The sequence below is a fragment of the Eretmochelys imbricata genome, chromosome 26 (genome assembly GCF_965152235.1).
Source record: "Eretmochelys imbricata isolate rEreImb1 chromosome 26, rEreImb1.hap1, whole genome shotgun sequence".
Classification (NCBI taxonomy): Eukaryota; Metazoa; Chordata; order Testudines; family Cheloniidae; genus Eretmochelys; species Eretmochelys imbricata.
Window position 1 is genome coordinate 10,981,199 of NC_135597.1, and position 15,128 is coordinate 10,996,326.

A 15,128-nucleotide genomic window follows, 5' to 3' on the forward strand; every position below is an offset into this window, starting at 1 on the left:
AACAACCACATACCACACAACAGAACCACTAACCCAGGAACTTATCCTTGCAACAAAGCCCGTTGCCAATTGTGCCCACATATCTATTCAGGGGACACCATCACAGGGCCTAATAACATCAGCCACACTATCAGAGGCTCGTTCACCTGCACATCCACCAATGTGATATATGCCATCATGTGCCAGCAATGCCCCTCTTCCATGTACATTGGTCAAACTGGACAGTCTCTACATAAAAGAATAAATGGACACAAATCAGATGTCAAGAATTATAACATTCATAAACCAGTCGGAGAACACTTCAATCTCTCTGGTCACGCAATCACAGACATGAAGGTCGCTATCTTAAAACAAAAAAACTTCAAATCCAGACTCCAGCGAGAAACTGCTGAATTGGAATTCATTTGCAAATTGGATACTATTAATTTAGGCTTAAATAGAGACTGGGAGTGGCTAAGTCATTATGCAAGGTAGCCTATTTCCTCTTGTTTTTTCCTACCCCCCCCCCCAGATGTTCTGGTTTAACTTGGATTTAAACTTGGAGAGTGGTCAGTTTGGATGAGCTATTACCAGCAGGAGAGTGAGTTTGTGTGTGTATGGGGGTGGGGGGGATGTGAGAAAACCTGGATTTGTGCTGGAAATGGCCCACCTTGATTATCATGCACATTGTAGGGAGAATGGTCACTTTGGATGAGCTATTACTAGCAGGATAGTGAGTTTGTGTATGTGGTTTTTGGAAGGGGGGTGAGGGGGTGAGAGAACCTGGATTTGTGCAGGAAATGGCCCAACTTGATTATCATGCACATTGTGTAAAGAGTTGTCACTTTGGATGGGCTATCACCAGCAGGAGAGTGAATTTGTGTGGGGGGGTGGAGGGTGAGAAAACCTGGATTTGTGCTGGAAATGGCCCAACCTGATGATCACTTTAGATAAGCTATTACCAGCAGGACAGTGGGGTGGGAGGAGGTATTGTTTCATATTCTCTGTGTATATATAAAGTCTGCTGCAGTTTCCACGGTATGCATCCGATGAAGTGAGCTGTAGCTCACGAAAGCTCATGCTCAAATAAATTGGTTAGTCTCTAAGGTGCCACAAGTACTCCTTTTCTTTTTGCGAATACAGACTAACACGGCTGTTACTCTGAAACCTATCTTTTTACTTGTAAACTGAACAAAGAGATCATTTCAATGAGCACCAAAATGCTGCCACTTCTATTATACAACTCGAGCGCAGGTTATTAAGTACCAGAAGCATGCCACTTTCACAAAAGCAAAGCCCCAGTAGTGACTTTCCCACTCTCTGATGCTCAGTTTCCCCCACCCCCATTCAAGCAAATAAAAAGATAACAACTGTTTGGAGTGTTATGGGTGGAGCTGGTCGGAAAGGAGTGTATTCTTTTGTCAGAAAATGCTAATTTTGTTGAAATCTAAAGATTCCCCGGGGACATGTCAATTTCCAAGCAATTCCAAGGGAAACCAGACAGGTTCCACCCTACCTGCCTGGTTTCCTGCTGGTTCTACCCTGGAGCCAGGCTGGGGAGCCAAGAGCCTGGAAGCCTTGAAACTCTCAACTTTTGGGGCTCCCAGTGTCCCCTAGGGACCTGCCAAGCAAACTGCACTGATTTATCTATTCCAATGGCTAGAGGGGACCATTGTGACCATGCAAGTTTAGTTCACAGGGCAGAGATCTCCCCCAAAATCATTCTTAGAGCATACATATCTTGTTTTAAAAAAATCCAATCTTCATTTAAAAATGGTCAATCATGGAGACTCCACCATGATCCTTGGTAAATTGTTCTAATTACTCTCAGTGTGAAAAACATATGCCTTATTTCCTGTCTGAAATTATCTAGCTTCAATTTCTAGCATTTGGATCTTGTTAGACCTTTCTCTGCTAGACATGCACTTAGTACAGGTTTCCAGTACTGAGACAGAGAAATGCTTCTTTGTGGCACCCACCTAACTATACACTGCAACATCTTTGTCAGTGCACACCGTAGCTGTTGGCATTATTAATGGCTAGGCTGTGTTGGCAAGGGTATCATACAAACAAACAGACTTCTTTTGAGATCATTAGCTCACTCTGACAGGACAAACTATGGTGCAACAAGGAAACAAGAATGAAACATCACAAGGGAGTTAATCATTGCATTCAATTCAGAATGACAAATTATGCTGCCTGAAACCAACCTCTTTTCCTCCTCCTATTCATAATCAAAAAGAACACTGCCAAGAACACTGGGATTAAAAAATAAAATCATCCAACTTCACACCATTCCTTAAGGTAGCATCTTCCAGGTATTTTGCCAACAGATCCTTGCAGGCACATTAAAAACGCATCTACATGATTTCCTGAGATGATCACTAGCATTAATAAGTAGGTGACTCCAGCATCATAAAGCAATAAAAAACAATTAAGCCTGATTAACGTATGCATAATTTCTTCCCAGGCAATTACTATGATAGTATTGCAATTTTCAACCAAAAAAAAGTATTAGGAAAGGGACTAATTTCTGGCTAGGATTACTATCAAGGTAGATCTCGCAGCGCTCTAAAAAAACCACCTCTACGAGGGGCGCGGATCCAGCGCTGGGGCACTGGATGCTTTCTAGCTACACTGGTGCTTTATAGCACTGAAACTTGCTGCACTCGGGGGGGAAGGGGGGGTTCCACATCCCTGAGCGAGAAAGTCGTAGCGCTGTAAATTGCCATTGTAAACAAGCCCTTCGAAATCTAGTCTCATAAACTGAGTCCACATTTGTTCTGAAATAAAAGAAAAGCACTAATTTGACTGAGAGGAAGTTGGAACAAATTATTTACTGCAGAGCTGTTACCAGAGAATTCAAGTCTCCTACTACTGACTAGCGGTTAGAGCAAGGGACTTTTGAGTTCTATGCCTTGCTTAGCACTGCATGACCTTGAGCGAGTCACTTGATTTCTCTGCGATGGGTAAACTTAGTCTACAAAACGGCTGCTGTGAAGCTTAACGGGCTGAGATCCAACAGAAGCTTTATTTATTTCTAATAGCAGCAGCAACATGCTAAGCACTTGTACAAACACAAAATGAAATGTCCCTGCCTCAGACAGCTCACAATGTAAACCATTATTGCTACTGCAAGTAATCACAGTATTTAGGGACTGTCTACACAAGAAGTTATTCTGGAACAGGACTTAACTCACTTGGGTTAAGCTAAACAGGAACAAGGCACTCTTGTTCTACAATAAGAGCGTCAACACATGGAGTTATTCAGGAACAACTGTTCTTGAATGACTTCGTGTGTACATAAGCTCTAAGGCAGGGGTCTCAAACTCACGGCCCATCTGCGGCCTGCGAACCTCCCCAGTATGGCCCGCGGGGCTCCAGCAGTTTTGAGGCCAGTTCTCTGCCTTGCCGCCCCGCCCGCACTAGCGATTTATAATGGCCTGGGGCCCCGGCAGCACAGCGGAGCTGAGCAGCATCTGCCAGCCCCACGGCAGGGCGGGGCTGTGCCTCTGCGCGCTGCTCCTGCCCCGAGCGCCCCTGCAGCCAATGGAAAGCTGTGGGGGCAGTGCCTGGGGGCAGCAGTGCACGGAGGCCCCCCGGCCCGCCCCACCTTGGAGCCCCACGTAAGCGCCACACCGCCCGACCCCCTCCCAGAGCCTGCGCCCCAAACCCTTTCCCACACACACCTCCCGCCCCCAAACTCCCTCCCAGAGCCTGCACCCCCTCCCCGTACCCCCTCCTACTCCTACACTCCCTCCCAGAGCCTGCACCCCCTCCCCGTACCCCCTCCTACTCCTACACTCCCTCCCAGAGCCTGCACCTCCACCCCTTTCCCATACACACCCTCCTGCCCCCAAACTCCCTCCCAGAGCCTGCACCCCTCCCCCCTGCACCGAGCCTGCACCCAGCACCCAAATTCCATCCCAGAGCCTGCACCCCATCTCCCACCCAAAGTCCCTCCCCGAGCCCAACCTCTCACCTCTTCTGCACCCAAACTGCCTCCCAGAGCCTGCACCCCAATCCCCTACCCCAGTCCTCCTCCCCGACCCAAACTCCCAGAGCCTTAGGTAGGTGGGGGAGCTGTGGAGGGGAGGGCAGTTCTGGGCAGCATGAGTGACATCACTGGCCTGCTGGGAGGATTTGAGGACTGGCACTGACCCTAAGGTAAATTGAGTTTGAGACCCCTGCTCCTAGGCAATGTTAATTTACTGTGTATTTGTACCATGCTGTAAGGGTGCCTTATATTTTTAGAAAAAAGAAAAGGAGTACCTGTGGCACCTTAGAGACTAACCAATTTATCTGAGCATAAGCTTTCCTGAGCTACAGCTCACTTCATCAGCTGTAGCTCACGAAAGCTTATGCTCAAATAAATTGGTTAGTCTCTAAGGTGCCACAAGTCCTCCTTTTCTTTTTGCGAATACAGACTAACACGGCTGTTACTCTGAAACCTGTTATATTTTTAGAGTAATTCCTACTATCCTACTAGTTCATCCACACACTAACACTAAAGGACTCCTTTGTCCTAATGATAATGATTAAGGTCTTGATCTTGGAACGAGCTCTGTCTGTGCAGAATTTGTTGCAATAACAGGGCCTAAATTAGATCAAACAAACAAACACCTGGTTAAATAAAGGTTTCAGAGTAGCAGCCGTGTTAGTCTGTATTCGCAAAAAGAAAAGGAGGACTTGTAGCACCTTAGAGACTAACCAATTTATTTGAGCATAACCTTTCGTGAGCTACAGCTCACTAGCTCATGAAAGCTTATGCTCAAATAAATTGGTTAGTCTCTAAGGTGTCACAAGTGCTCCTTTTCTGGTTAAATAAAAACACCTTACAAACTGGGAGAGGGGAGGGAAGCAAGGACTTCTCTACAAATGAAACTGATGGAGAAACCAAACACCAAAACATGTTCTAATATTAACCACGAAACCTAGGCACCAAAAGAAAGTAGTACATAAGGCAGGTATAACTTAATCCTACCTCAGCACAGGGAGATGGACTTGATGGTTTCTTGACATCCCTTCCAGCCTTATATTTCTATGTTTCTTTAACCAATGCACAATTCTGTGAGATGCCAATCACCCCGAATTTCTATGCACTACACCGGGAGTAGTGGGTGCTCAACATCCTGCAGGATTGGATCCCTGTCATTTACCTGCTGGTTTCAACTGGAAAACTCTGTGAACCACTGAGTGACGAGAAGATGCTAAGTCTGTGCAGCGATACTCAACTGATGGGCAGAAAGGAGCAGATGATTGTTATTATGGCTGCAGCCTACAGATAGGATAGTTAGCTTACTTTTACATCATCGGCTTTTCAAAGTACCTAAGAAAGTGAGCAGGAAAAACATCCATTTTGTGGAGGAACAATACTTGTGCACCGGATGGCTTCTTTACTGCCCAAATACATGTAAGTGTCCTTATATATAAAAGACACGATTTTTCCAAATTAAAGGATATTATTGTTCCATCAAATCTAGCATCCTACCTCAAGTAGTTGTCATTAGCTGATGCCTCAGAGAAAAGCACCTAACTAGTTGTGCAATGGTGTTAATGGGATGAAAAAAAAAAAAACCCTCCTTCCTGACGCTTGCAGCAATCATCAGATAGATTACATCCTGAATAACTACAAATAATATTAGACCTAAAATTATTCAGCCTTTTAAAAAAAAAAAAAGTCCCGCTATAGTATTTCACTGGTTTGATTATTTACAGACTATTAGGCCGGATCATTTTACAAAACCTGTTTTCAAACTATTTCTGAGGTCAGTCTGAACTGGTTAAGGGCATCCACACCACAGACTCACTTCATCTATCCGGATTACAGCCAGCAAACTGATTTGCCCTGGGAATACTGCATTACAGAAGCCTTGTATAACCAAACCTTACCAGCCCAACCACCAAATCCACACATCTGCCCCTTGCCATGATGACTGTGATGAATAAAATATTATATTTGCCCTTAACAAAAACAAAAAAACAAACAAAAATAAATCTTACTTGCCCCAGGCAAGAAGGCAATAGCATTACAAAGGCTGGATCATTTGCTATGGGTGCAACCAAACAGGTTCAGATTTCCTGATAAAGTACTTGCCTTAAGTATGCATCCGATGAAGTGAGCTGTAGCTCACGAAAGCTTATGCTCAAATAAATTGGTTAGTCTCTAAGGTGCCACAAGTACTCCTTTTTTTAGATAAGCTATTACCAGCAGGAGAGTGGGGTGGGAGGAGGTATTGTTTCATGGTCTCTGTGTATATAATGTCTTCTGCAGTTTCCACAGTATGCATCCGATGAAGTGAGCTGTAGCTCACGAAAGCTTATGCTCAAATAAATTGGTTAGTCTCTAAGGTGCCCCAAGTACTCCTTTTCTTTTTGCGAATACAGACTAACACGGCTGTTACTCTGAAACCTATTTCCCCATGTTTATTCCCCCCCCCACCTCCTTCCCTTCATCAGACATTCTTGTTAACTGCTGGAAATGGCCCACCTTGATTATCAATACAAAGAGAGCCCTTCCCCCCCCCCCCCACTCTCCTGCTGGTGATAGCTCACTTTACCTGATCACTCTCATTATAGTTTTCAGAGTAACAGCCGTGTTAGTCTGTATTCGCAAAAAGAAAAGGAGTACTTGAAGTGAGCTGTAGCTCACGAAAGCTTATGCTCAAATAAATTGGTTAGTCTCTAAGGTGCCACAAGTACTCCTTTTCTCATTATAGTGTGTATGGTAACACCCATTGTTCCATGTTCTCTGTGTATATAAATCTCCCCACTGTATTTTCCATTGCATGCATCCTATGAAGTGAGCTGTAGCTCACGAAAGCTTATGCTCAAATAAATTGGTTAGTCTCTAAGGTGCCACAAGTACTCCTTTTCTTTTTGCGAATACAGACTAACACGGCTGTTACTCTGATACTTGCCTTAAGGTATTTGAACTTTAAGTCATCCATGCATTCAGATTTCAGGACCACTATTGCCAAGAGAGCAGAGCTAATAGGGTGAATGTAAAGTTAACAGCAACTGTTATGATCTATTTAGGTTCTTATTTACATCCTCCTAATATAAGCATGCCTTCTAAACCATAGGTGGGCAAACTACAGCTTGCGGGACCCCCCGGCCCCTCCCCTGATTTTCCCCCTCCACCAAAGCCTCAGCTCACTGTGCTCTGGGTGGCGGGGCTGCGAGCTCTTGCCGGGCAATGCAGCTGCAGAGCCGCGGCCTGACCCGGTGCTCTGTGCTGCACGGTGGCATGGCTGGCTCCAGCCGGGCGGTGCAGCTGCCTGTCCTGGTGCTCTGGACGGCGCGGCTGCAGCGCCCTGAGCCACCAGTGCTCCAGGCAGCATGGTAAGGGAGAAGGAGGGGTTGGATAGCGGGGCAGGTGTGTGGATAGGGGTTGGGGCGGTCGGAGGGCAGGGAACAGTGGGGTTGAATGGGGGCAGGGTTCAAGGGGGGCAGTCAAGAAGGAGGGGGGGGTTCGATGGGGCTTTGGGGGGCAGTCAGGGGCGGGAGGTCCAGGGGCGGTCAGGGAATGGGGGGATTGGATGGGGCAGGTACTCAGGTGTGAGAAGCAGGGGGGGTCAGATAGGGGGCGGTGGCTTGGCCACACCTGGCTGTTTGGGGAGGCACAGCCTCCCCTAACCGGCCCTCCATACAATTTCGGAAACCTGATGTGGCCGTCAGGCCAAAGAGTTTGCCCGCCCCGTTCTAAACCATTTAGTGAATTAAACTAGTTTAAGAAATCACAGGCGAGACACTAAAGTAGATAAATGTTCTCAGTTCTTTCAGGTTGTATTTTTAGCTAGCCACAATTTTTACAATAAATCAAGGGCCCTGTAGAACTTTACAGATATTGCTATGTTGAATAACATTACCCCTCCGAACTAGAGCTGGCTGAAACACAGGATGTCAGTTTTACTCAGGACCTACCCAAGTTCCCAGGGGCAGCACCTCCACAAAGACTATCCAAAGCCCTCAGTCTCCCAGAGCAGCTAGCTATTCAGACTAGCCAACTCGCAAGCAGGTAGCTTGGGGAGAAAGCTGGCTCAAGAGTCTGGAAACACTGGGGTTCCTGGCCCAGAGCTGTTACAGATCCACAGACACTGGAAACCTGCCCCAGAACCTTCAGGCTCCCAGCTCTGTGTCAGTAAGCTTGAAAGCTCGGAGCCCTCTCCCTCCCCGCAAAGATTTCCAGCCTGCAGGACTGGAGGCTAGACACAAAGAGCCCTGGCTAGAGCCAGGGTTCCCAGTGCTTCCAAATTTCTTGCTAACAAGCTGGGAATCCTAAAGTCCTGAGAGCCCCACCTCAAGCTAGATCTCCCAGGGCTTCCCAGGCACCAGAAATTTCAGATTCAATGACATTTCCAACCAGCTCTACTCAGAGCAGGAACAGAACTCAGGCCCTCCTGCTCCAAAAGCAAAGGCCCCTGTCACTTGACCAACAGGAGAAGCTGATGGCTGTTGTTAGTACAGGACCAAGAACATGCAACTAAATAGTTTAGATTCCATCCAACAGAGGAGAGTTGTCCACAAAAGCACACCAATTCAACATATAGTGGTTTCAAGTAATTTAGCACCCCACCCTCTCCACACACATACACACCCTTCATTTTCTACCTTTTTGCATTCCCTGCAGCCAAAGGGTCCCTCACCTTTAATTCTGGCTATGATGATAATCTCTAATTTAAATGTTTCTTTTGGAATTCAACATAGCTTTCTCAAAGCTAGCTTGCCTCCGATCTTTGCTTCAACGTTTGCAGCGAGGGAGGGAGAAGATCCTACTCTGCTTATATTTTTACATTACATCATAACTCAAACACAACTACGCTAATGCTTCTTTTGTACTGTGTTTTCGATTCTTCGGACAGGAAATCTCTCTGCTTCACCAGGAACGAGATGCGAACACACTGGTACTGCCAAAGCTCTGACACCTTTCATATTACTGAACAAGACATTCCAGCATCCAGGAACAGTTTTGCTTGTATTGAAACAGGGGGGAAATATTTGTGCAGGTATCCAGATCCAAAGGGCACACACTAAACACTGACCCAAAGAATTTTCAGGGTCACCACAATTTTAAAAAATAAATAGCAGAATACTGCACATCTCAAAGGCTGGATTTCCCAGGGGAGAGACTCCCACTGCACCAAAACTAGCAGCATACTTGCAGCAAGCCATTTATAGTAATAATTGTCTATTCTATTCTTAGCATTGTCCCACTTTCCACTTTGAGACAAAATTAGCATAATGTAAGATGGAACACACATTACTGACTACAGCCCTTCATACCCCTTATACTCCCCCTCTAAGCTACATAGCAACCATTGTGATAACACTTCATGAAAAATTCAAAATCCTCTATTCCCAAGCAGGATGAAGGAATTGTGAAGGCGTGCAAAGCAGATATAAAATATATAAAAGCTAATTTAGTTCAATAACAGGATTTAATTTAAAAATAAAGATGTAGAAAAACTAAAAGGTGGAAACCAAAAAGCAAAAAATACAGCATCAATCTCCAGAGAGACGCAACTCTGAAACTAATGTGACGAAATAAAAATTGGAACAGAGGGACTTTTTTCTACTCCTGTGTCCAAACTATGGGGGCCAGGGCAAGAAAGATGTTCCCAAATATCATCTCATCGATAAGGGAAATCTGATTATAGATGGGATTTTGAAAAGTGTCTAAGTGCCTTAAGAGCACAAGCCCCATTGACTTATTATTCATATTACCATAGCAAGAGCCCTGCGCGGATACAAATTTATATCAGTGGATGTGGATATCCGCGGATAACAGCAGCGAAAGGAGCAGAATATGGGGCTGTCGCTCCCAGGAGCCAGTGCCCCACGCCGGCAACTCCTCTGGCAAGGCTGTACCGACCCCAGCCCTTCCACGCAGCTGTCCGAGTTTCCTGTCTGGAGTCGGTCCAGGGCGGGATGCTGGCTCCTGGAAGCAGCAGCCCCACGTTCTGCTCCTTTCGCCACTGCGGTTCCCGGGAGAGCCCTGCAGTTCCGTGGATACTGATTTATATCCGCGGACATAAATTTGTATCTGCACTGGGTTGTAACCATAGCACCTAGAAGCCATAGGTATAGACCGAGACCATATTGTACTAGGCACTATAGGAACATAGATCAAAAAGACAATCCATGCCCCCAAGGAACTTACAATCAAAGTATAAGACAAGAGATTGATACAGACGGATGGGGGAACAAAAGTAAACAATGAGACAACACCGATCATCATAGAGGGCAATAATATCAGCACACCAGCTTCCTAACTGTTCTCCGATGTTTTGTAGGCATCACGGCCAAGGAGAGTTTCGAGGAGGCATTTCAAAGTGGATAATGAGCTAGCTTTGCAGATGTTTACGGAAAGCGCCTCACAAGCCTACAGGACAGCATGGGAGAAAGCTTGAAGGTCTTTGTTTTCAAATGTAACAGGTGGGCAGTGGAGGCTGGCATTCAGGGCCAACTGGAGATGAGTTTCGACAGCTCCATAGCAAATGAGGGTGGGGGTGCAGGGAATGACTTGTACTCTAAGAGTATGTCTATACTGCACTCTAAGCCCAGGCTCTGACTCAAGCCCTGTTCTGTCCACACACAAATCAGTCTGACTCGGGTCAGGACACAATCAGAACCAGGGTCCTAGGATCCTTCTAGGTGAGTGGGTCGGAGCCCGAGTCGTTCAAAGCCTGTCGTTTTGCCGTGTGGACGCAGCCCAAGACGCAGACCCTAATCAGAAGATCTGCTGCAGCGTGGACATGTTAGCATGGCTGAGAGACGCAGGTCCAGCAACTGTAAACTCAGGTTTACAATGCGGTGTAAACACTCAAGTGTGGACTCAGAAGCACTGAGTCCATAAGCCCAGTCCCACAGACCTGGATTTACAATGTAGGGTAGAAACACCCTGAATCTTGTCTACATGCCAGAGCTGAACAGAAACTAGTTTAGCTGAGCTGGTGCAAAACCGTGTGGCAAACCTATTCTAGAGAATCCACCCATGGGTTTGCACCAGTTTAAAAAAAATCACACTTTTAGCTAAAACCTGTGCAACTGTGTGTTTGGACCAGGCCTTAGGTGCTTTTGAAAACCCTTGTTCCACTAAAAGAAAAGGAGTACTTGTGGCACCTTAGAGACTAACCAATTTATTTGAGCATAAGCTTTCGTGAGCCACAGCTCACTTCATCGGATGCATTCAGTTCCACTGACTTTCACAGTGCTTCTAGCTTTTGAAAATCCCACCCTACAGCCCCAGACAAGACAGAGGACAAAAGTAGCATCACCCTTCGTGCAACCTGCCGCTGAGTCAGATATCGACAAAACCAACAAATGGCCATAGGATGTAGTCCTCTTGTGCACGGGCTTGTTGTTCCGCAACTACTGCTTAGATACTTAAGGTCTCAGCCTTTTCATACTTTGGGAAAGCAGTGTTGGCATGAAATGCTATACAAAGTCATTTAAAGTTAGAGATGGTAAAATAATTTCTGATCTGGGAGGAAACTACTGTACATGTATTTATGGTCATCTCTAAAATAATGGACACGTCTCCCAATCTTGAAATAAGTGAGGAACATTTAGTCAATGCATCATTCATCAACTTCATTTTTATACTGAAATTAGCTGCACACAGTCCAACTAGGGAATGTACACAGTCCAGTGATTATTTTAATTGTGAGGGTAAAAATTTGCCGGTATGATCTGCCTATTAGTTCTATTTCCCTTCAACAGACTTGCAAGGAATCTCTTTCTAGCAAGGATTAACTGGAAATTTCCTATACCTCTCAGACACAAAGAACTGACAAAGGGCCACGACCCCTTCCCCACTCCAAGGAGAACTGGGATGCATGAGTGATAAGTTAAACACACACAATCTACAAAAAGAAAAGGAAGACTTGTGGCACCTTTGAGACTAACAAATTTATTTGAGCATAAGCTTTCGTGAACTACAGCTCACCTCATCGGATGCATCCGATGAAGTGAGCTGTAGCTCACGAAAGCTTATAGTCAAATGAATTTGTTAGTCTCTAAGGTGCCAAAAGTCCTCCTTTTCTTTTTGCGGATACAGACTAACAGGACTGCTACTCTGAAACACACAATCTAGTTGCCAACCCTGACTCCTCCCACTACCCCATGCTTTACCACAAAGAAGCATGTAAAGGAAACACATACCCTGAAGCAGGAGACTTGCACACAAACATTAAAGGGCCAGATTTTAAAAAGTTAGCGTGTGTGTGCGCGCACGTAACATATTCATTTAAAGATCATGTATATCTGCCCTGCCCCTAAGAGCCCCCAACTATCATTATCCACCAACTTCCTAAGAAGTCTCACATTCTTGGCCACACGCAGGTTCATCTTATACTAATCATTTCTGGGCTCCCCCCCCCGTATTTACTCCTTAAACTCTCTATATCGTCCTTTATCCTCCTTATCACTAACTCCTGCCCACAATACTTTTTCCATATCATTCATCCCCTGCTCTCCATGCTTCCCCCTCTCCTACTAGCTTCCCCAGATCCCCACCCCCCACTCCTCCGTCCCTACTCATTTCCCCCTAAATCCCCACCTTTGCTCTCCCTGAATTTGCCTTAGATCCCCCATGTCCCCTGAGTTCCCCCACACCCTGCACCCCAGCTCCCCATACATCCCCCACCCACTGCTCCCCGAAGTATCTGCCATGTCCACCACATTCCCCACCCCTTACCCCCACACCCCTCTGTATAGCCCCCACATTCCCCCGTATATCCCCCACCCCCATATATATCCCCCTGTATACCCCCACCCCTTACCCCCTGGTGTAGCCCCCACGTCCCCCCGTATACCCCCACCCCTTGCCCCCCACATCCCCCTGGTATAGCCCCCACGTCCCCCCGTATGTTCCCCGCGCCCCCCTAGTATAGCCCCTACGTCCCCCCGTATACCCCCAGCCCTTGCCCCCCGCGTCCCCCTGGTATAGCCCCCGCGTCCCCCCATATGCCCCCAGCCCTTGCCCCCCGCGTCCCCCGGTATACCCCCACCCCTTGCCCCCCACGTCCCCCTGGTATAACCCCGCGTCCCCCCCATATGCCCCCACCCCTTGCCCCCCGCGTCCCCCCCGTATGCCCCCACCCCTTGCCCCCCGTATATTCCCCTCACACACCCCGTGTCCCCCCGCCGCCCGCTCCCCCGCCGCGGTCCCTACCGCACATGGTGCCTGCGCCACGGGACGGGACGGGACGGGACAGCTCGGCTCGGCGGGCTCGGCTCGGCTCTGCGGGCCGGCGGGGGCCGCTCTTCCTGCGGGGCCGCGGCCGGGGGCGGAGCAGGCCGGGGCCGGGGGCGCAGGCTCCCCGCGCTCCCTGCCATTGGGCCCGGCCCGCGCCGCGCCCCGCCCCGCCGGCCGGCCCCGCCCGCAGCTCCGCCGTGGCGCCTGGGACGTGGCAGGCCGGGGCCGGATCCGGATCCCAATCCGGATCCGGATCCGGATCCGCCGGGGGCGGGGGAGGAGGAGAGAGGGAGAAGGGAAGCAGAGGAGGGAGGGGTTAGGGAGGGGAACTGGGGGCGGTTGAGGAAGGACAAGGGGTTGGGGAGGGAGGGGAAATGGGGGGGGTGGGGAAGGACAAGGGGAGCAGAGGAGGGAAGGGTTAGGGAGGAAGGGAGGGGAAATGGGGGGGTTGGGGAAGGACGAGGGGTTGGGGAGGGAGGGGAAATGGGGGGGGTGGGGAGGGACAAGGGGAGCAGAGGAGGGAAGATGGGGGGGGTTGGGAAGGACAAGGGGAAAAGAGGAAAGGGGGGGCATCAGCAGAAAGTAGGACCAGCCCCCCAACCCCAACAAACATGACCCCAGCCGCTGGCCCCCCGCCGTGAGATGAGTTTGTGGGGTTTCAGGACACTTCCCGCCTCACTGGAAGGGCCGCACTTGGCACTGACCGTACACCAGCCTGGAGACTAGGGTGGCCATTTTATAGGGACAGGCCCCCTAGTTGGGGGTTTTTCTTATAGAGGGTCCTATTACACCCCCCAACACAACCTGTGTCCTGATTTTTCACACTTGCTCTCTGGTCAGCCTACTGGAGACCAAACTCCCTCGTGCATCTGAAGTGGGGTTTTTTTTACCCACAAAAGCTTATGCCCAAATAAAGCAGTTAGTCTTTAATGTGTCACTGACCTCCTCGTTGTTTTTGTGGATACAGACTAATAGGGCTACCTCTCTGCTACGAACTCCCATCTGCACTTTCCGGCAAGGCTTGGAGGGCCGCATGGGAGAAGTCTGCTCCTAGACTCTACTAGAGCGGCATGTCCTCACCTAAGAAAAGCTATATTTTTAACCAGGCCTTGGGGGCACCTGTGACTCGGTGGGCACGCTAACCTATGCCCAAGCATGCCCTCCATGGCAAGGGAACAGCATCAGTATCCCCCACAAAAGCCAAAAACTATTCAGGTTTCAGAGTAGCAGCCGTGTTAGTCTGTATCCGCAAAAAGAACAGGAGTACTTGTGGCACCTGAGAGATTGAAAAATGTATTAGAGCATAAGCTTTCGTGGGCTACAGCCCACTTCATCGGATGCATAGAATGGAACATATAGTAAGTATATATATTATATATATATACACACAGACAAGGTGGAAGTTGCCATACAAATTGTAAGAGGCTAATTAATTAACTTTTGTTGTGATAGTCAAGATTGCCCATTTAGACAGTTGACAAGAAGGTGTGAGGATACTTAACATGGGGAAATATATTCAATATGTGTAATGACCCAGCCACTCCCAGTCTCTATTCAAACCCAAGTTAATGGTATCTAGAACTATTCAGTTACAGCCAACCTCCAGGTAATGGGGGCAGAGAGTGTGGAGGAAGTAACGGGCTATTAATTGGGCCTCATCCAATTTCTGGGTCTGAATCATGAAACCTAAAAAATGAGTTTAATAATAAGGTGTTGTCTAAAGGAATATTATTTAACCACAAGGTGGGTGAGGGAATACCTTTTATTGGACCAATTTCTGTGGGTGAAAGAGACAAGCTTCCAAGCTACACAGAGCTTTTTTTCAGGTCAGCTGAAGAAAAGCTTTGTGTAGCTTGCCAAGCAAAGCACGGTACAAATACCAAAGAAGATACAGTCCCTGCCGGTAAGAAATTATAGTCTAAAAACCTTGGATTGACAACACTTCAGA

General features: G+C 47.7%; 1 protein-coding gene across 1 annotated transcript in view; it reads right to left on the reverse strand.

Moving 5' to 3' along the window:
* Positions 1-13,263, reverse strand: part of GFPT1 (glutamine--fructose-6-phosphate transaminase 1) — a 52,962-nt gene extending 39,699 nt beyond the window's left edge. The window contains exon 1 of the mRNA XM_077805954.1: positions 13,157-13,263. Within this exon, the coding sequence (XP_077662080.1) occupies positions 13,157-13,163 (7 nt within the window). The 5' untranslated portion in view covers positions 13,164-13,263. The remainder of the gene's footprint in view (positions 1-13,156) is intronic.
* Positions 13,264-15,128: the final 1,865 nt, after the last annotated feature.